General features: G+C 47.6%; 1 protein-coding gene across 1 annotated transcript in view; it reads right to left on the bottom strand.

The window, feature by feature from the left end:
• Positions 1 to 20,258, bottom strand: part of dapk1 (death-associated protein kinase 1) — a 40,570-nt gene that overhangs the window by 1,995 nt on the left and 18,317 nt on the right. The window contains exons 4-25 of the mRNA XM_018759168.2: positions 17,309 to 17,447; positions 16,711 to 16,840; positions 16,345 to 16,393; positions 16,231 to 16,257; positions 13,315 to 13,467; positions 12,801 to 12,846; positions 12,603 to 12,692; positions 11,738 to 11,830; positions 10,798 to 10,917; positions 9,929 to 10,027; positions 9,575 to 9,673; positions 9,025 to 9,123; positions 8,561 to 8,758; positions 8,244 to 8,441; positions 7,782 to 7,880; positions 5,224 to 5,301; positions 4,712 to 4,934; positions 3,377 to 3,562; positions 2,503 to 2,700; positions 910 to 1,048; positions 628 to 748; positions 37 to 225 (exon numbers count right to left, since the gene is read on the bottom strand). Coding sequence (XP_018614684.1) covers positions 37 to 225; positions 628 to 748; positions 910 to 1,048; positions 2,503 to 2,700; positions 3,377 to 3,562; positions 4,712 to 4,934; positions 5,224 to 5,301; positions 7,782 to 7,880; positions 8,244 to 8,441; positions 8,561 to 8,758; positions 9,025 to 9,123; positions 9,575 to 9,673; positions 9,929 to 10,027; positions 10,798 to 10,917; positions 11,738 to 11,830; positions 12,603 to 12,692; positions 12,801 to 12,846; positions 13,315 to 13,467; positions 16,231 to 16,257; positions 16,345 to 16,393; positions 16,711 to 16,840; positions 17,309 to 17,447 — 2,773 coding nt within the window. The remainder of the gene's footprint in view (positions 1 to 36; positions 226 to 627; positions 749 to 909; positions 1,049 to 2,502; positions 2,701 to 3,376; positions 3,563 to 4,711; positions 4,935 to 5,223; positions 5,302 to 7,781; positions 7,881 to 8,243; positions 8,442 to 8,560; positions 8,759 to 9,024; positions 9,124 to 9,574; positions 9,674 to 9,928; positions 10,028 to 10,797; positions 10,918 to 11,737; positions 11,831 to 12,602; positions 12,693 to 12,800; positions 12,847 to 13,314; positions 13,468 to 16,230; positions 16,258 to 16,344; positions 16,394 to 16,710; positions 16,841 to 17,308; positions 17,448 to 20,258) is intronic.

The following is a 20,258-nucleotide window of genomic DNA, read 5'->3' as shown; positions in this document are numbered from 1 at the left end:
GAGAGCGTGAAAGGCACACAGGCAGTTGCTACACACCTCCCCCATACTGTGGAGCTGTGAGGCGACATCCCGCAGGTCCATCTCGCTGACCAGGGGGTTTATCTGCTCCTGGACATCCAGCACAAACTGCTGCCATGACATCAGCTGGTTGGGCCCGTTGACTTTCCTCCAGGAGGGAAGGGTTGACAAAATCTTCTCGCACAGCAGCGTCATGGGTCGGCACGTCTGCAGGGACAGAGGTAGAGCGGAAGCAGTGACCGCTGTGTTAGATGGGCTACAGCACATTCGTCCGTGGAAAAGAATTAATTTCAAGTGAAATATGTGAACTTCACCAAGATGAAATATAACTGACTGTGACTCACTCGCTGTTTATATCCTGGAAAGATCTTTTGGAGGCATTCATTTGTTTCACTGAATTTGCACTGAACCATAAGTAATCTCCAGAAAACACTTGAAAGGATTAAGTAAATGAAACTCAGACAGGAAACTGTGAGCAGACTAAAGCAGCGCAGTGCAGCACGCGCACCAACCACACCGAAGTCAGACCTGCCCAAAGTTCCCTGCAGCAGCAGCAGATCTTTATCATCGAAATCAGAAACACGCACCTAGGAACACAATGAGACTTACAGAGATAATGGAGTTACGAAGCTCTTGCAAGTGATTTCTAAGCAGCTTCATGTCTTTGGAATTGGATGCTCCGGCATCGACAACATAGAGCTTCTCAGAGATCTGCAAGTCATTCCCAAATCTGGAAAGATGGCCAAAGAGAAATGAAAAAAGCGAGTTACTCTAAGTTACCTGGAGTAGGAGCGATTGAAATGCTTCTGCAGGACTTTGGTATGACACTGGTACTCAGTAGAGTACGACACTGAGCATATTCGTCAAGTGAGAAAGGAAGAGACTGGTCACCTGTTCCGAACTTCCTTAAGCAGCGACCTTTCCTTGTCGTAGCTGAACTCGCCCCCGTAAGAGCGAGGCAGGTTCACGATGTCCGCGTGAGTGGCCACCAACACCACCCGCAGCGGGTTCTTCATCTTCCCGCCGAAGGCTGGCGTTGAAGGCAGTTCGGTAGGAGAAAACACCCTTTTTTACCGAGTGACTTGCAACAAGTACCGAAAGGACAGAACTATTCGCCCAAAAATGCAACTTCAGCAGCAACAATAAAGAATGATCTGAAGCTGGACTTAAACACAAACATTACAGACGATGGAAAAGACCAAGGTCAAGACATTATTATAAAGAGGACATGAAAAAGCTCCCTGGCAGTGATCCAACACACGACTGGACACCATTCATACTGTATGTCAGGCTATGAATGTGTTCTCTACAGCATATAGTACTTACACTAATAATGAATCATCAATTCACTGAAAGTTAAGGCAAGCCAGGCTGAAATTATGAGAAAACATTTTGAGAGACAATGAGAAAGACACTGGGACACAACAGCACGCATTGCAGAGGAACCCCTCCCTCACCCCCCGACCCCTACACACACACACCAGATTATACTAGAGACCCCCAGAGGACCACTTACAAGCTGCGAGAAATGTGTACTTTGCGAGGAGAAGCCAAAAGCACGATTCTTCTCTGGTGCTCAATAAAGCGAATTAAAGAAATGGCAATTTTGACAGGGTAAGTGGCAGGTGACTGCAAACAGCAACGAGAGGGGATGGAGCACACAGAATGGACATGGCAGCAAATGGCAACGGACACCACGGGAATTCAGATGATTCGTAGGATGGTACCGGGAGAGGACGACAGACACCGGGTTCTGGCTCAAGAGCGAAACGGGGACAGAGAAGAGTGTTAGCGGGAGCACATGGGGACAGCGGGACAGGGGACAGAGGGACGGGGGCCAGTGCAGGACTACAGCAAGGACAAGGAGCAGCTACTGATGGGCTACAGCACAGAACGGCTAAACACGAGAGCAGCAGCTCAGTCACACCCCGACGTCGTATACAGCGACGTATGGAAAATGGACAGCGGGCAAGTACATGGAGTCAAACTTTTCCACACAAGTCATTGTTTCACAACACGGCTTTATAACTCAAAACGATGAACGGACGGACGCGAGCTATAGATGCAACATTTGCTGAAATGTCAATTTCATGAGACGCAGTCCCTTTGACCAGGATACACTGCAGCAATACATTCCATTGCTGGGGGGGGGACAAAAACCATCTTATCTGCATTTATTTCATTAAGTGTAATCACACTTCTCTGACGCTGACAGAGATTGCTGTAAAGAGAATTCCTTTATGAAGCCAGAATGTAAGAGAGTTACTGTTACGTCGATATGAAATCTATTTCTTCATTTATTATGTTCAGGGAAGCATCGCTAGGTAAAGGGTTGTAAACCAGCAGCAAAAACCCAGTAGCTGCCGATGACCTGGAAAGAACAGCGTCCACACACACACACACACACACACACACACACACACACACACACACACACACACACACACACACACACACAACGGTGACTCTGGATTCCAAACACACCTATATTGTCCTCTGGCAGCGTGAGGGACTTGAGGAAGTTGAGCCAGAAGGTGACGTGGTTCAGCTGCGTCTCGTACGGCTCCTCCAGGCTGAAGAGCACCAGGTGCAGGGCAGTGTTGTCATTCGCTGCGAAGTAGTCGTAGGCGCAGAAGAAGACCGGGTTGCCGGAGAACTCCCACACGCTGAAGTCCCCGACCCCTGGGGAAAAGGAAGGAAAACGAAGGAGCGAAAAACGCTCAAAAGTGCTCCATGCCATGCACCACTGCACACCCAACATTTCACCATATTTTCCACTTTAATTTGTCTTATGATGGATGTAGGGGAGCAGCTGGTACTGTAGTGGTTACAGCTACTGTCTTTGGAGCCAGAGGTCGCAGGTTCGATTCCCCCCTCCAGCTGCAATACCCTTGAACAAGGTCCGTCCGAACCGCTCGCCCCACACGGGGCACGGGAGCCTAACCCGGCAGCACAGGGCGTAAGGCCAGAGGGGGAGGGGACACACCCAGGACGGGACGCCAGTCCGTCGCAAGGCACCCCAAGCGGGACTCGAACCCCAGACCCACCGAAGAGCAGGAGCAGGACCCGGACCAACCCCCTGTGCCACCGTACCCCCCCTTGAACAAGGTACTTTCTCTAAATTGCTCCGGCTGTATAAATGAACAAACAGCAGTAAGGAACCTGAACACTGCAAGTAACTTTGGAAAAAGCATCAGCTAAGTGAATAAATGTAAATGGACAAATGAGTTGTGTTAGAAAACACAAAAATGCACACTGCCTTTATGCAATAACGGCTGATCGTACACAATAGCGAACAGTGGCGATGCAGCGGGATTATCGCATCCAAACGGTAGGAACGACACGAGGGAACACGTACCGCTGAGGCTGGCGGTCTGAATGTCGACGGCCTTGGTGGCCTGCTCGTCGGCTGCGGAGAGAGCACTGTGCACAGGGGAGAAAACCTCCAGGACCCCCTTGGTGAGACTGGGCTCAAACATCATGCTGCGACTGCGCACGCTCACGTTTTCGCAGCCCGGATACAGGTTGGAGATGCTCGCAGAGACTGCAAAGACACACACGACACACACACGAAAGGACAACTTCTCTTGGATATCTGTCACCACTGAAGGCCTCAATGGCTTCTCTAAGTACAAATGTAATTAAAAAGTACATAATCTGTGGTTCTAGCCAGAAATGCATTAAATAAAGAAAATATTCCAGCAGATGGCGGCAGCAGCAGCAGGAGTTGCTTTAAAACCCACAAAGGCCTGATTTTCCCACGGGAATTTCGGTGGCGCTACCATATTGAAGGCTCTTTAACCCCCGTCACTCAATGAGGAACTTCAAGGTACCGACTCACTGTGAGCAACATGGTGCAGACGAGGAAGCGAAGACACTCATCCCTATTAGAAGAGTTCTTGGTAAAATGACAAATATGAAGCAAAAGGTACTGAACGGACACAGATTCCAATGAGCTCAGCCTGCGGTGACTCAGCTTTCGTGAAGCAAAACTCCACAAACACGAGTTGGCCGAGCGTGGCAAAGGAGCCACGACAAACATGCTGTGCAGTGCGGACAAAGGGGGTGGTTACAGCAAGTAGCGCTGCTGTCTCACAGTGCCTGAGCGGTGCGGGAGGATGTGGGTTCGATCCCAGCTCGCACTGTGTGGAGTTTGCAGGTTCTCCCCGTGTCTGCGTGGGGTTCCTGCGGGTGCTCTGGTTTCCTCCCACACTCCAAAGACATGCTGGTCAGGTTCCCCATAGTGTGTGTGACAGAGAGAGTGTGTTCCACTGATGTATGGATGAGTGACCGAGTGTAAGTAGTGTATCTAGCAGTGTAAGTCTTTGGGTGCTCTGGTTTCCTCCCACACTCCAAAGGCATGCTGTTCAGGTTCCCCCATAGTGTGTGTGTGAGTGACAGAGATAGAGAGTGTGTGTGTGTGTGTGTTCCACTGATATATGGATGAGTGACCCATTGTAAGTAGTGTATATAGCAGTGTAAGTCACCACGGTAAATAAGGTGTGTGGGCTGATCACACTACATAGAGTTCGTTGGAAGTCGCTTTGGAGAAAAGTGTCTGCTAAATAAAATGTATGTAATGTAAGTGGGGTCGCTGGAGGGAGGGATGCAACGTCTCTGCCACACACACCCGCCAAAAGTACAGGTCTGTTTACAGCTATCGCTGTACGGCGAGCGGGAAGCCAGAGGGTACCTGCGGGTCTGCAGGACATGGGGGAGGGCGGGGAGCGCGAGGAGTTGGTGGAGGACAGCCGGGGGCGCCGCCTCCTGAAGAAGCTCCTGAGGATGCCGCACTTGAGGGACTCGAGGAGCGTGCTCTTCCCAGCGCCCGAATGGCCCAGCAGCTTCAGCTTGATCCTGGGCTGCGAGCTCTGCGTGGGCCGCAGCTGCTGGATGTAGGTGCCTCTGTGCGTGTCCTGCAAACATTGAGAAGCCACTGAAGCAGAGTCGCCATCAGATGCCCGAAGCTCCGACACAGCTCCATCTTTTAGCGCCAGGAGTTGAGCCACAACGCATCTATGAGCTGTTCTCAAGGACAGTTTAGAAGAATAATCACAACACAAACATTTACGAGCCTGAGTGTGTAAAAGACAAAAAAGAGGGATGAAGTTAATGCACGAACTAAATGTCTCCCTTAAGGGAACCTCATGGCTCCTGAAACGTGTGCACAGTTCTCGGTGCTGCGGTGGGTCGCGAACCCGTTACCTTTCTCAGCTTTCCCAGTAAGACTGCAACGTGCTCATGATGTTCGCTTGCAGCCAGGTCCTCCGCAGTCTTCCCATCCTGTTGACAGCGGCACATCGATCGGAAGGTTATATAACGGGCAGGGACCCCAACAGCCTACGACTACGGCGCGAACGTGCCGTCAGGTATCCTGGCGGACAAAGGGACGCGAACGAACTGAGCGCACGCACATATTCAGGCACTACATGGTGAATTCACTGAGCAGCATCCCAAAGATCGGTCCTTGGGGAAACCGAGGAAGACGACTATACCGCAACAGCGGACTCATCTCTCGAGAGAAGAGGCGCGTAGCGGGTGGCCCCGATGTGAGCCGGAGCCAAACGCAGACAGGGGGCGCAGCGGCTAGCGCACAGCCAGCAGCGAACAGCCTCACTGCGCAATCTGCATCCCTCCTCTTTGCCGCCGTGTGCACCAAGAAGAGCCAAGTGTGACCCGCGAGCTGCTGTCTTACCGCTGCCCGGAAAGCCCAGTCTGGAAGTAGCTGGAGGCCCAGGACTACAGCTGCCTTCAGCTCACGGATTCGGAATGCTTATTTATACAGTACGAGTTTATTTTATTCGTTTAAATAGAAAGAAACGGCGAACGGAAAAAAAAACGCAGCATTGCGTTTGACAGCACCTGCCTGACGACCTCTGGAAATGCTGGTACGGCTCCTGCCATGACTAGTTTCATTTTTCTTCTTGTTTTTTAAACTTTGGAGCGGCAGTCGACACCCTTCACCAGATAGAGACGGGAAAAAAAAAAAAAAATGAACGGTTGCAGTCGCTTCCTGCAACGCTCCGCAAACACAATCACTGGGTGAGGCCTGATGTGACAAATGCCGAAACGCAGCAGCCAAACTGAAAAATGTGCTACATCTTACACGAGCGAAAAAAAGCGCTTCTTCAAACGCGTTCGGGAACCGCGGAGGAGCGGCGGAACGTGGTCCGTCACAGCGTACATTGCTCATCGGCCCGACGGGCGCGTGACCGAGCAGGAAGCGGGACGGTCTGCCGCCACCGCCGCGTCGCCGCCCAACTGAGTCGGCACTCTGAAACGGAACCGACGCCTCTCCTCCATCCCACTCTCTCTGCGACTCCTCGTCTCCACGTCTCCAGAGGCGCATCCCACAGCGGAGCCGCTCCACCACCGAATTCATTTCCATCAACCTTCATAAAACGTAGCCCCATCCGGCACCCGAAGGGCGCGGAGGCCGTTACGGGGAGCGAGTTCATTCGACGTTCGCGTCTTACGCCAGCTGGAGAAGGCGACCTCTTTCGCGGGCTGAACGAAGCACTGAAACAAACCTTCGGACACAACTGCACACGCGTTCCTTGAAGGTACAAACAGAATAATAACAAGCAAGCAGGTGCACCACTTCGAAACTCGACAATCCAGGCGTTACAAAGGGCTCCTTTTGCCGCAGCTGCACTCAGCAGGGGCCTCGTTTTCCACCGCAAACCGCACCTTCAAATGACGACGACCGTAATGAATTATGGATCTTGCCATCACTCTCACGCGCGGCGCACGCCCAGACTGAACCGCCCAGCATGCAATATTGATCGTGCGCGAAGAGAGTAAACCCAGAGGAAACCCATCAGTTTCCCTGTTTCCAACTGGCGTTCGTTCCTCAGCGGCCCACTGCTGGAAAAGAAGCGATTGATGGGATCACTGGCAACAAAGGACATCCACGGGGTCAAGTGTGTGTAAGGAAGGGGTGCTTTCCCGATGCATTCGGGCAGAGAGGTGCTGAGCTGTGGAGATGGGAGCCAAATGGGGGCAGGATGCCCCTCACCTTGCGCTCACCTCCAGCCCGGTTCTCTAATTAAAGGGGCTCGCCGGAGTGGGTCGAGATCCCCTTCCCAGCTGAGCACAGCTCTGTTTTCGAGCACACAACACATCAGCAGCGAGTGTGTCCATTGAGACATAGCTTGTGAGCTTGGGCAGCTCGGAGAGACAGCCCCTCGAGAGTGAAATTAATTACTCCCCTAGGAGATCAAGCGAAGGGGGCGCGGTGGCGCAGTGGGTTGGACCGGGTCCTGCTTTCCGGTGGGCCTGGGGTTCGAGTCCCGCTTGGGGTGCCTTGCGACGGACTGGCGTCCCGTCCTGGGTGTGTCCCCTTACGCCCTAAGTTGCCAGGTTAGGCTCCGGCTCCCCGCGACCCCGTATGGGACAAGCGGTTCAGACAGTGAGATCAAGTGAAACGTTTTTCTGAACTTGTCTATATATAAAATAAAATATTACTTATCTCCTTTCAACCACCACTATTAAAAATCTGATTCTACATTTTATACTCCATGCATTTCTCTCCACTTCACTGGCATTCTTTACAGGTGGCTTGAGGCAACTATAAATATGTTTTTTTTTTTTTTTAAATACTGTATACATTTATAAAAATCTTGAATGCATGGGGTCAAACTGTGGGAACCTGGGCTTTGACAAAAAAAATAAATTAATTAATAAAATTAAAAAAAAAAAAAAAAAAAAAAAAAAATGCACTCAATACCGGTGTCCAAACAATTATGTAAGCAGCTACTTACGTTGGTGACAGCATCGGTGTTGGCACCGGCGACACAGAGGTACCGGACGATTTCAAGAGCTCCGTTGTGAGCTGCCAAGTGAAGCGGTGTTCTTCCAGACTGGGGTGGGGCGGAACAGAACGGCAAAATAGTTCACATCTCACGCGTACGCCGGGAAGCAAACGCTGCGTTCCATCTTTCCTGCGGTTGTGATAAACCGATATCACCTGTCATAGAAACTAGAGCACTGATAGGGAGTAAATCATTTAGCCACTAAGACCATTGGACAAAAGGCCTGTATAAATGTATAAATGAATGCAACCACGTATAAGTAACAGTAATTGAACTTTGTCTTGGCAGATGACCCATGTGGCATCGTGTCCATCATAAATTATCCAATGGCGCTCATCGGAGCCCGTGGTAAAATCACGTCCGCATGAGAACGCACACTCGGTATGAGGCTTGCGCAGCATAGATGCTCACTTTGTTCGGGATATCCAGCGTGGCATCTGCCTCGCAGAGGGACGACACGATAGGAAGGTTTCCGTCCTTGCAGGCGATGTGCAAGGGGGTGTTGCCGTGGCGATCCTGCTGCTCCACATGGCAGCGGTGGCTAAGCAGGCACCGTATCACCTCCAGCTGGCACCTGCGCACAGCCAGGTGGAGCGCGGTGTGGCCGCCCTGAAACAAGCGCCGCACTTCACATCGCTTCTGTTAACTTGTACGGCGGCGCAGAAAGAGCTTTTACAGGGGTTAGCGCAAGCCGGTCAGAAACGGTCGTTCCAGAGCAGCACGCCCACCTTGTCCACGGAGTTCAGGTCGGTCCCGCGCTCCATCAGACACTCCACAATGTCCCGGAAGCCCCTGGCCGCAGCGGTCAGGAGCGGGCTCTCCCCCTCTCGGTTCTTCACGTTGACGTCGCAGCCGGCCGCGCACAGGGCTCTGGCCACAGACGAGTAGCCGTGCCAGGCGGCGCAATGGAGGGGAGTCTCTTCATCCTGCACACAGGTATGTTCTGCTCACGAGCACGCAGGGAGAGCACAGATGCGTTCTCTCACACGGGCGGGTTAGTCGGAAAGATCCGGATCTAAACCGGCATCAGCAGGACTCGAGCGCCAGTCTAGTACTGCATTGTCCGCAAGGCAAGATAAACTGTTCTAACGGCGGACAGTTATAGACAAACTGTTAAAAGCTGAAAACATCCGACACTGGACTCTTTGTCACATTAGTTTCACTTTTTTCAGGCTAGAGAGGCGGCACGTACCCTGTCTGCCATGTCGGGATTGGCGCGGATACTGCACAGGTACTGCACCACGTCCACGTTGCCGTACCTGGCTGCCACGTGAAGAGCCGTCTCTCCGGACTAGGGGGAGGGAACGTGACACGACATTTCGTTGCGTTATTCCTTAGCGCGTGCTTATGAACGAAATCAAGTAATTAAGAACAGCCTTCAAAGGACGCATACGTGAAATGTGCGGAGTAACACTAAACGCCTAACGGCACCATGTAAAATTAACTCATTTTTACAGTTTGTGTGGCAGCGTGCCGTGGACCGCTGTGCATTCCTGACATTTAACGGAAGAAACTGCGAAGCTTAAAGCTGTTGTATAGCTGTATTCATTGGCCCGATTCGTTCCCATGGCAACAGCGAAGGCCCTGACAGGAGAGCGGCTGGAGGAGGGATTACACAAATCTGTACCCTTACCGTGTCTAAGGAGAAGAGTCTGAAAGTCAATTTCGTCTCCCCAAAACGCACGGTGCGTTGACGCTTTTCACGAGACACGGACATCAACGCGAGGACGGGATGCACTTACCTTATCTTGAATGTCCAGAGGGCATTTCTTTTCATGCAGGAACCTCAGAGTTTCCACATGCCCATGTCTTGCAGCGTAATAGATGGCGTTTGCTCCAGACTGAAACGTAAGGGCACAGTCATGGTGGGACTTTGGATTTGATGCTTCGTTATTGAGAGGCGCGAAACACGGTTCGTTCATACGGAAGGGCCTGCTCGAGCCCCACCGCGCTGCACTTTACCATCACACCTGCAGAGGTGTAAGCAGGCCAAAAATGAACAGCCATGATGAAACGCACAGAAACTGAGCTGAGGATACTTGTTTCAGTCTCATCTCCTTGAAGTGAGGGATGAAGTGCAGAAGAGGAGCTCAAACCTTGTCGTGAGCGTCAATCTCGGCACCTTTCTTTATGAGCACTTGGAGGATCTGGGTGTTCCCACAGCCTGCAGCGATGAGGAGGGGGGGCGTCCCGTGCTGAAAGGCACACGAACACGTTCTACTCATTACGGGTAGACGAGCAAAGCCCTTACCGAGGAAACGCTTCTCATTCCTTGAGCTCCTCCGCAGAGCTACTACGTGATCGCGCTTCTGAGCTCCCGAGACTCCCGATGTATCAAAAGGAATTCAAAAACTCTTCGCCATCACTGTCAGTTCACATGAACCATGAATAAATGGATGAGCCCACACTACTATGCAAAAGCCAGACAAACATCCGTGTTCCTCCGAGCAAGAAGACCCACAGCTGAGACCCTTTGTCCTTCACTGAAGGCACGTTACATTTCATCGCTGCTTTCCCTTCCCTTCTCATTTCACCTCAGATAACATTTCACTTTTTTGTTTTTGGTAGACATTTCATCAGAAACATCAAAACAGTTCCACACCTAACCCTCTCGCCTTTGCAAGCTGTGATTTCCCAACTCCGTCCAAAACTGAATCGAGACGCCGTCCAACATCCAACCGCAAACGTGAGTCATTCACGTCGCACGGCCTCGTTCTCTCTTTCTTTACGACTCAAAGGCTGTAACCAGAAGGCCGAGGACCAATTTAACGGACGCATCGGCACACCTTTTTAACCCAAAAGTGGAGAATGCGGCGATGGGAGAGGGCTTTCGGAAACAAAGAGTGCTCTTTGTACGCGGCTCCACTCTGTTAATCTGATGCAGCCCTGCCGTTTCAGTAGGGGGGGTATCACCTTTCTCCATTTTGCTCAGGGATGCCTGGGGACCCTCCCGGCCCACCGGTACCTTGTTCGGCTGGTTCACGTCGTAGCTGGTCAGGGAGCCGAGGAGGTGTTGCAGTCCCGGCACGTTGTCATCGTTGATGGCGTGAATGATGGCCTTCATCACAAAGGAATCTTCCTCATCCTGCACATATTTACACGTATTCACTTAGTCACTCACAATGTACAGCTACTTATGACGACTCGCCCATTAATACAGTTGGGTCATTTTTTCTGGAATAGTTTGTTGTTATGTGCCTTGTCCCTTGCTCTAGGGTATAGCAGGAGGGAGGGTGGGACTCTAACCCGGGACCCTGTGAGCGCAAAGGCAGCGACCGACTGCAATGCAACCCCCACCCCCCCAACGGAAATCTGTGTCAGTGCGGATTCTCCGGCACCGAGGCAATGCATTTCAATGTAAAAAAATCTCATGGGGAAAATACCTTAATGGAACATTACAAACGAAATGAAAATTGCTAAGAGCAACATGTATGTCTAGTAAACATTTTGTATGCAGATCTTCGAGTCTTCAGCTTTTCTTTTTAACACTTGAGTGTGCAAAAGCCTTTCTCCAACGAAACCGGTATGCTAATCCCATTAAATAATGCACATTTCAAAGGGAAATGTGCCACGCTCCCCGCTGCTAAGTCCTCCATGTGACCCAATAACCTTCAGCCGAGCGCGAAGCCTCGACACGAGCGACTGAACGCTCAGCTGCACAGGCAGAATGTAGGGAGTTCGGGGAGAGCGAGTTGCCCGGTCGAGCATCCAGGCCGCATTCCATCAGAGAGCACAGGACCCACTCGAGCGCCGCAAGCGCTGCCAGCGTGAATCTTATCGAAATAAATGTGAACGGTACCAGTCCAAATGGACATGGATTATTTATTTATTTGTTTATTTTTTGGCCTCAGTGCAGTAAGAAGGATTTTATGCCACGACTGGGTTTCCTGCATTACAGTTCGTACCAGGGTGTCGTCGCTGCGCGCTACGCTCATGTTGCTCCTGGAAAGGAAGGAGCGCGACAGGCGGTTGCACAGGGAGATGAGTCGCACCGATTGCTGTGGAAGACAGAAGAGTCACTGATGCGGGAAAGACGCGGCAATCCACAACTCTCCCTGACAGCTCACATTTTTTCAAGTGCGGTGGAAATGTTAAAGATTCCAAAATTCCCACAAAAAAAAAAAAAAAAAAAAAAAGTACGGGGAAGGTGATTAGGGATCGTTGATATTCTGGTAAAGTTTTATGTAGCTACATATGGTAAAAGAAACTAACTGTACTTAAGAATCACACGTCTGCAACTATGTCTCTTTCTCCTAATGTAATGCACACATTGTATTTTCGCTGAGATGTACGTCGCTTTGGAGAAAAGGGTCTGCTAAATGAATACGTGTAAAAGGCATATTGTGAATGCAAAACGATCTCTTTGCAAGTCTACAGTAGAAAGAAAGGTTAAGGGAAGACGTAAAAATAGGGCCAATAAGGCTTTGCACACGGCAGCAGACGCACTCATCTTTACTTCGTGGACAGCGATGAGCAGTACGACACGCCGTGGTCTGACGGCTGACAGATCCACAGTGATGCCTCACTGATGAGTAAAGGCTTTTCGAAAAATGCGTGTAACGGGACATAACTGACAAGTGTCTGACAGCTCGCCAGCTCCTTCACTAGCAAAAATTCACCTCCCCATCAATTTATCGCTTAAAACCGTAAAATCGGCAACTTCCTTACTGCTGTGCATATATTGTACGAGCACCTTAACACGAAAAGATTCACGTTGACACTTTTTCCAGTCTTTCAGTCTCCAACTCTGCCTTTGTACGGATCAGTTACCTTCCACTTCTTTCGGGCAGCAAACTTCTTAAATTTCTCCATATTTACAGCAGACTCCTTTCTGCTCAGGGCCTGCTGTGTGTCCTTTGGCTAAATAAGAGCGAAAAGCAACGTCACATTTCCATGTCACTTTACAGTTTCCTTTTTACATGATGAATTCCATCTCACAGATGATGGGCTGGAGCACTATGGACGAACCTTAATCCAAGGATGTTGAAGGCTGTCCTCAATTGTCATTCTTTTTCTGCGAGGACACAAAACGCGATAAGAGGCGAGAGCAAACAGGAACTAACCAAACACTTAATTCAATGGAAAGTTTCTCCTTGTACTGTCCAGCACCGCGCTGCCGCACGTCTACAACACCCAGGGCTACGAACGGTCACAACCACAGCATCGCTACTTTGAAGTGCTCTGGGAAAAAAAAAACAACAGCTGGGCTTGCTCACTACCTCGTGTAAGCTCTCCGATGCTCATAAGAACCGAAAGCCAAGAACCCGCAAAGAGCACAAAAAGAAGTAATGGTCAACCACGCAGCACAAAACTACCTTTTGGCCTTTAACTGCCAAAACGGGATCATGCTTACAATGACTCGACGGCTAAAGACACGTTTCCGGAAATACTAACTGCAAAATATTTCAAGGTTGCGCACTGACCTCGCAGAGCAGAAGCGATGAACCATGAACCCCTTTGCGGAGCATCGAAACGCACTCACTTTGGATCCTTGAGCAGGAGTCTTGCGATGAAGTCTTTGGCCAGGTCACTGGTGTGGCTGAAGAACTCCTCATCGAACTCGTAACTGACGGCGGAGACGTTGGCCAGCGTTTCCTGCTTGTTGTCCCCCAGGAAGGGGGAGGCACCACTCAATCTGCAACACAGGTTGTACGTGGAAAAAGACATCTTCTTATTTGTTCTCTACGGCGATACTGCAATGGTAAGAGTGCAAGTGACGGAGAAATCAAACAGTCGCTGAAACGCTACCGAACAATTCATATCGAAGTCCTGTGAACAGCAACTGGAACAACTTCTAGCAGCTTTAGTAGCCAGCAGATCGGAGGCACACCAAGAAACTAGAAAGGCTGATTAAAATTGTGCTTACGGTATTTTACATTTATGAGCCAGCAAGAAGTTTAAATAAATTTCCAGCTGGAGGCCTTTTCCACACCATTTTCTGCCACTAACGGCACCCCGGTAACTTGTTAAGCGTGACTCGTGAACTACGTGGAGAGGAAGTGTACAGGTGAGCAGGAGAGGTGAGAACCAGGACTGGTGAGTGTGAGTCCTGAGCCAACACTTGCAACATTATTCACAAGTGAAGGAAGTAAAACACAAACACTTCAACAGTGCTTGACAAATTGTCATTTCAATTAATTGTAATTTTCAATTTATTTTATTCTCCGAGATGTATGTCACTTTGGAGTAAAGAGTTTGCTACATGAATACATGTATTACGTACAAATGAATAAATGTAATTATTAACATGTCCCTTTCAGTTCTACCTGGAAATGTAAAGACTTTTGTACTTTACAGAAAATTAGGACAACATTACACATAGGATCTAATTCACAGTACATCTTGGGTGGTGCAAAAATAAATATTAATTTTTACTCCTTCTTATGACAGCAAAGATTAGCCTTTGAACTGAACTGAATCTCTTAACAACATGGTTTAAAATTATTCTACAGAGGCATGATATAATATATTTGTCAGCCAGAATGCCCTGTAGGTCAGTTTGCAAATCACAGGCATGATCACCCATAAATAAGGCATTAAAATCAACGCATCAGTTCATCTCGGAGCTGTAATTTGGTTAACAAGTTTCCTAAATCAATCAAGGAAAGGCACTTACAATATTATGAGAAAAACAGACGAGAGCCAAAATCTGATAGCTTTCCAACAGACGTAAACTGATGACTTACCGCACAATCATATAACGACGGGGTCAGTAAGTGAACACGTTTCAATAAACAGGCAAGTTGTTCCCATGACCACACACATTGCTTCTGAACAGGTATTTACTGGAAACAGCCTTTTATATGCAGATATGAAAAGCCTTTAAGAGTCCACTTACCGTATGAGATACGGCTTATTGGTAATTTTGTCTTTTCAACGTTACATTTTGATTTTGCACTTATGTGCCGATAAGTTGAGAACTACAGCGTATTTAATATAGTGTTAATGTTGTTTTGAGTATAGGCTGACAAAATTCAAACAAGGTTGAGTTTCCAAATACATTTCAATACTCTCTAACGGATTTAAATGTTCGTTGTCAGGTAGGACACTGCCAATACCAATTATAAGATGTATATTTGAAAATGACTGAAAATAAAGAACACGCACGTTTGATTCAGGTCTGCTCATTTGCAGACTTGCAGCCTTATACAAGGGTTGGGTAGCTGAGTGCCCAAAGAAAAAGTACTTCATTAGTACTTTAGTACTACACCGAGTTTCAGTAATGAACATTATGGAAATGGAAAAATCCCATTGTGGTCCTGAGAGCAAGTTCATTTCCATCATTTCTTATTGCTGTGGTGCAGCTGTTCAAATCCACAGAGCGGAGCAAGTCAACTTGGCCACTGGTCGTTTTCTAAAGATGCTGCAAGAAAATGTACTTGGATGCAGAGCAAACCAGGGAAAAGCAAGGAAGCTGCAGGGAGGGGAGGCAAGGCAAGGCGCGACATGCCAATCACTAAGCAACAAGGTAAAACCAGCAGGGTGATCACAGCTAGATTCTGTCCTCTATTTTCTCCCAGTAAAGACAACAGAGTGGGAGGAGTGGGAGTAAGATCTGACAAAGGTAAGGGAAAGCAATCTCTTCACTTAGTGGGATGTGTTTTATGAAACCATACAGAGAGAGTGAGAGGCCAGCCTAATGTCAATGAAGAGCGAGCTATAAGGACACGCTGTCCGCGAGCCCACACGCTAAGCGCACAATGCGCAGCGGGACCAAGTGGGCTGCCGTGGGAGCTTCTCAATTACATCTCAGCGCAGGAACGGGAGGATTTGTCTCTGTCGTGGCGAGAGCCTTATCCGCTGCTGCAGAAACACATAGCGCCACAGTGGAACCTGCCTCTACCCCTCAAGAAGCCTGTGCCGTTGAGGTGCACCGGTGAAAATGCTAGCGAGGATTGCCGAGACGAAGCAAGAGAAATATGAGTGTACAGTATTTAGACATGCTTTGTTTTCTGCTCAGGCTCATTATAGTTGGTGCGTATGAGCGCAGTGTGTAGTACAAGTAGCTTTACTTATTGGCTCTTTCATTAAGCAGCTACAGAAAATCAAATACAAAAGTCTCGCTGAAAAACTGCATGGCAGCTTCAAGAAATTGATCTTGGGATCCATCAGAGCGCAACTCCCAAATGGAACACATTACAGTAAAGACCTTTCATTTGTGCCCAACACTATTTTCTCCAAGCATTACAGGATAAACACAAACACTGGTTGCTATATTAGGCACTAAGGGAACTGATTCATGTGAATGATGGAAACAAGTTAACCATATTCAGCATGCTCACCACCTCCCACAGTGAAACTCAAGTTGAGACTTCCAGCACTTCCTGAAATGTGCTTCATTATTACAAGTGCTGCTGCAACAAGACTCAAAGATCAGTGCCTTTACAGTGGTACTTACAGTATGTATGTAATCACCCCGATACTCCTGGAACACAAGAGCACAACTAGATCAGAAAAATGCAGAGAAAAGGAACCGATGCTAAATTAGTGAATAAATGCCATCATCTCTCACCACATGTCTGCTTCAAGACCCAGGGGCTCATAGTTCACAACCTCTGGAGCTACCAAAAAAGAAAAAACAGACACATAAATAAGACATAACCGTTTGCAGCAAAATTACCCTCATGTGTGTAACATGCACTGTTGTGGACAGGGTGGCAAAGCTGGGGCCTCACAGTGCCTGAACTGCTTGGTGGGCATGGGTACAGCTCAGGTCCAGCTCAGGGTGTGTGGAGACGAGATGTTTCTGCTCTCTGTTTTAGAGGTGCCCATGCCCAATGCCACTACCCTCTCATCTCCTTCAACACATGGTCCACATGGAGCTGGAAAGAGTGTAACTGTGATGAACCAAAGCAGGGGTTCTGCTCCACGCACTGACCTACAAACTCTGGCGTGCCAAAGATGTTTTTGAAATCATTTCCAAAATCAATCTTGTGAGCCAAGCCGAAGTCGATGAGCTTGATGCGTGGGTGAGGCACGGTCCTGTTCAACAGCATGATGTTCTCTGGCTGCGGCCAGGGGGAAGAGAGCGAGTTAGCAGGAAATGGCCATCGACACATGGAAATCTCATGCAAAGCCAGACATCATGCTCTCTAGAAAGCAAAACTTGTCCAAGGCACTTGGTAACAGAATACATGTCTGGAATTTCACAGGGACAACGCTTGCTTTAGTCTGTTATCTGCATTCAGTCGTAATCTTTCAAAGCCTTTTTGACTTTAAAATAAAGAGTTGCAATCCTAGGCCTATACCTAGGCTGATATAACATTTAATTTCAAATTTTTAAAGCAATACTTAAAATCAACCCAAAAACAAATTAGAAAGGAAAGGAACAAATATTAGCAATAAAGTCAGTGTGGGATTTGATGAGCACACATTTTATGGTCTCTTAAATCAGTAGAAATGTCATCAGTTTGTTTTTTTTTTTTTTTTTTTTTTTTAAAAACCTGCCGCTTCGAAGGGAAACCAAACGGCTGTACCTTCAAATCAAAATGGGCAATTTGCTTGGAATGCAGGTATAAGACACCATTGAGGATCTGCTTGAGGAACTCTGTGGCTTCCTCCTCCGTGAGGGACTCCTTCTCTGCCAGGAAGTCAAAGAGCTCACCTCCGGCCACGCTGCAATAAAGAAGGGGTAATTGTCGGCAAGACGGTCACCCGAGTACATCAAGGTCACTTTTGCAAATACCGTTAGGGCCGTAAATACTTGGACAGTGACACAGCTGTCATCCTTTTGGCTCTGTATGCCACCCACCATGGATTTGAGGTGAAACTGCTTTAAGTGTACACTTTCAGCTTTAAATTGAGGGTATTTACATGCAAATTGGGAGAAGAATGGAAGAATTACAGTACGTGTTATATGTGGACCCACATTTTAAGAGACCAATAGTAATTGGACAATTGGCTGCTTAGCTGTTCCTTGACCAGTTGTGCATTCAAGTTCAAGGAAGGAAGGAACTAACCACACACAAGTAAACAGATCAAAGGCCTAGAATTGATTTCAAGTATGGTATTTGCATTTTGAATCCGTTGCTGTTAAATCTCAATATGAAGTCCGAAAAGTTGCCACGGCCAGTGAAACCAGCCAACATTAGGCTACAAAATCCAAGTAAACCCATGAGAGCGATAGCCCAAACATTAGGTGTGGCTAATTCAACTATCTGGTTCATTCTTAAGAAAGAACAAATGCACTAGTAAGCTCAGGGACACCGAAAGGCCAGGGAGATCACGCATAACAACTATGGTGGATGACAAAAGAATTCCTTCGCTGTAAAGAAAAACCCCTTCACAACAGCTGGCTGAATGAAGAACACCCTCCAGGAAGCAGGCATATCTGTGTCAAAGTCATCAATCAAGAGAAGACTTCACCAGAGTAAATACAGGTTTATCACAAGATGTAAACCACTGGTCACTTTCAAAAACAGAAAGACCAGACTAGAATTTGCCACAAAAAAAAAAAAAAAAAAAAAAAAAAAAAAAAACCATCTAAAAAAGCCTGTAAAGCTCTGGAACAACATACAGATGAGAGAAAGATCGACTTGTACCAGAATGACGGAAATAAGAGTATGCAGAAGGAAAGGAATAGCTCATGATCAGAAGCATATGACCCCATCTGTGAAGCATGGTGGTGGTAGTGTCATGCCGTGGGCACATATGACTGGTTCCCTTGTATTTATTGATGTGACTACTGACCAAAGCAGCACGATGAATTCCAAAGTGTTCAGGGCTATATTATCTGTTCACATTCAGCCAAATACTTCAAAACTCATTGGACAGGCGCTTCAGTGCAGATGGACAATGACCTGAAGCATACAGCAAAAACAACCCAAGACTTTAGCGCAAATAAGTGGAATGTTCTGCAATGGCCGAATAAATCACTTGACCTGAATCCAACTGAACATGCATTTCATTGGCTGAAGCCAAAACACCCGAACAAGCAGGAAGGGAAGACTGCTGGAGTGAAGGCCTGGCAAAGCATCATCATGGAAGAAACCTAGTGTCTGGTGATGTTCATGGGTTCCACACTTCAGGCGGTCATTGACTGCAAAGTATTTGCAACCAAATAATAAAAATGACAATTTAATTTGTTACTTTGTCCATGTATTTTTTTTTTTTTTTTAATTTACACAGGCCCATTACATTTGGGGTCTATGTATAAAAATGTTTGTAATTCCCACAAGGTTCATACAATATTTTTGGCAAAACCTTTAAATTAAAGCTTAAAGTCTACACTTGAGGCACTTTTTTTTTTTTTTTTTTTTTTTTTTTAAAAAAACTCAAATCCACTGCGGTGTCATACAGTCCAAGTACTTACGGACCTGACCATACATCATGAGGTAGGGTGGTTAAGGACATGAATGTGTAACCTCAAGGTTTCAGGCCATTTTTCAAAGACTGAAGGTACGTTCCCTCGCACCACCCAGGTGCCGTAAAACAGCAAAGCTACTCGCTGTGCCACCGTAGTACTGAACAACAGCTATGTTAGTAAATCATAAAAACCACATGTAATGCATTTAATTAACTGAATTACACAAAATAAAGCAAAAAAATCAAGGATTATTTAAAACTGTACATATTATAAGCACTGTAAGGCGCAATGTAAGGATTTTCTCGAAACCACAGAAAATACTTCACTGTCAGAGAAATTAATCAGAAAATTAAGTTTTTGAATACCCAGCCCCTGCAATTGCTGTGGGGGAAAAAAAGGAGCTCTTTGGCAGCTTTGTTGATTATTGTTAAAGGCTGTAATTAAGAGAGAGAGTGTGTATGCGCGTGCACGTGTGTGTGTGTGTGTGTGTGTGTGTGTGTGTACACGCAGACACAAGCGATACCATCAAGCCCTCATTGCTGAAGAGGAAACTGCAACAGCTGGGGAGCTCTGACAAGATAATACACTGCGATAGAAGGGACCATTAGAGAGAAACACACACACAGACACACACACGCCATCCAACCGCACTGCAACAATTACACTTAATGAAGAGGTGTGAGGTTCGGCTGAACGTCACTGTCAGCTGTGTAAGGGCAACAAGGCATTAATGGTTCCGGTGTTTCTGGCTCAACTCTTTGCTCGTTTTCACGACGTCCAGGCGTCTGTGTGCACAAAAGGGTGGTGTCACACTTTGTGGGGAAACACACTTCCTGAAAGCCTTTCGCTGCTGCTGTAAACACCAACTGTGTTTCCAGAGCTTGAAATCCCTTGAATACCTTTAGTTTTCCACCGCTAAACAAACATGCAATATTAAATTAAAAAAAAAAAAAAAAACAATACAGCCAATATACTGTCAAATTAACATTCTAAGGTTACACACAAGGCTATAATAATTTCTCTCACCCCCGTCTTTGTTCCTGTGAAGGTGTGAACCCCCCCAGTTTGGTGGCTTCAGAAGGCAAATATTTACTCGCATCAGTGGTGTGAACCAGTTCAAG

Source organism: Scleropages formosus, chromosome 17, assembly GCF_900964775.1.
Source record: "Scleropages formosus chromosome 17, fSclFor1.1, whole genome shotgun sequence".
NCBI lineage: Eukaryota > Metazoa > Chordata > Actinopteri > Osteoglossiformes > Osteoglossidae > Scleropages > Scleropages formosus.
Note: the sequence above shows the minus strand (reverse complement) of the source record. Positions and strands in the feature narration are given on the sequence as shown.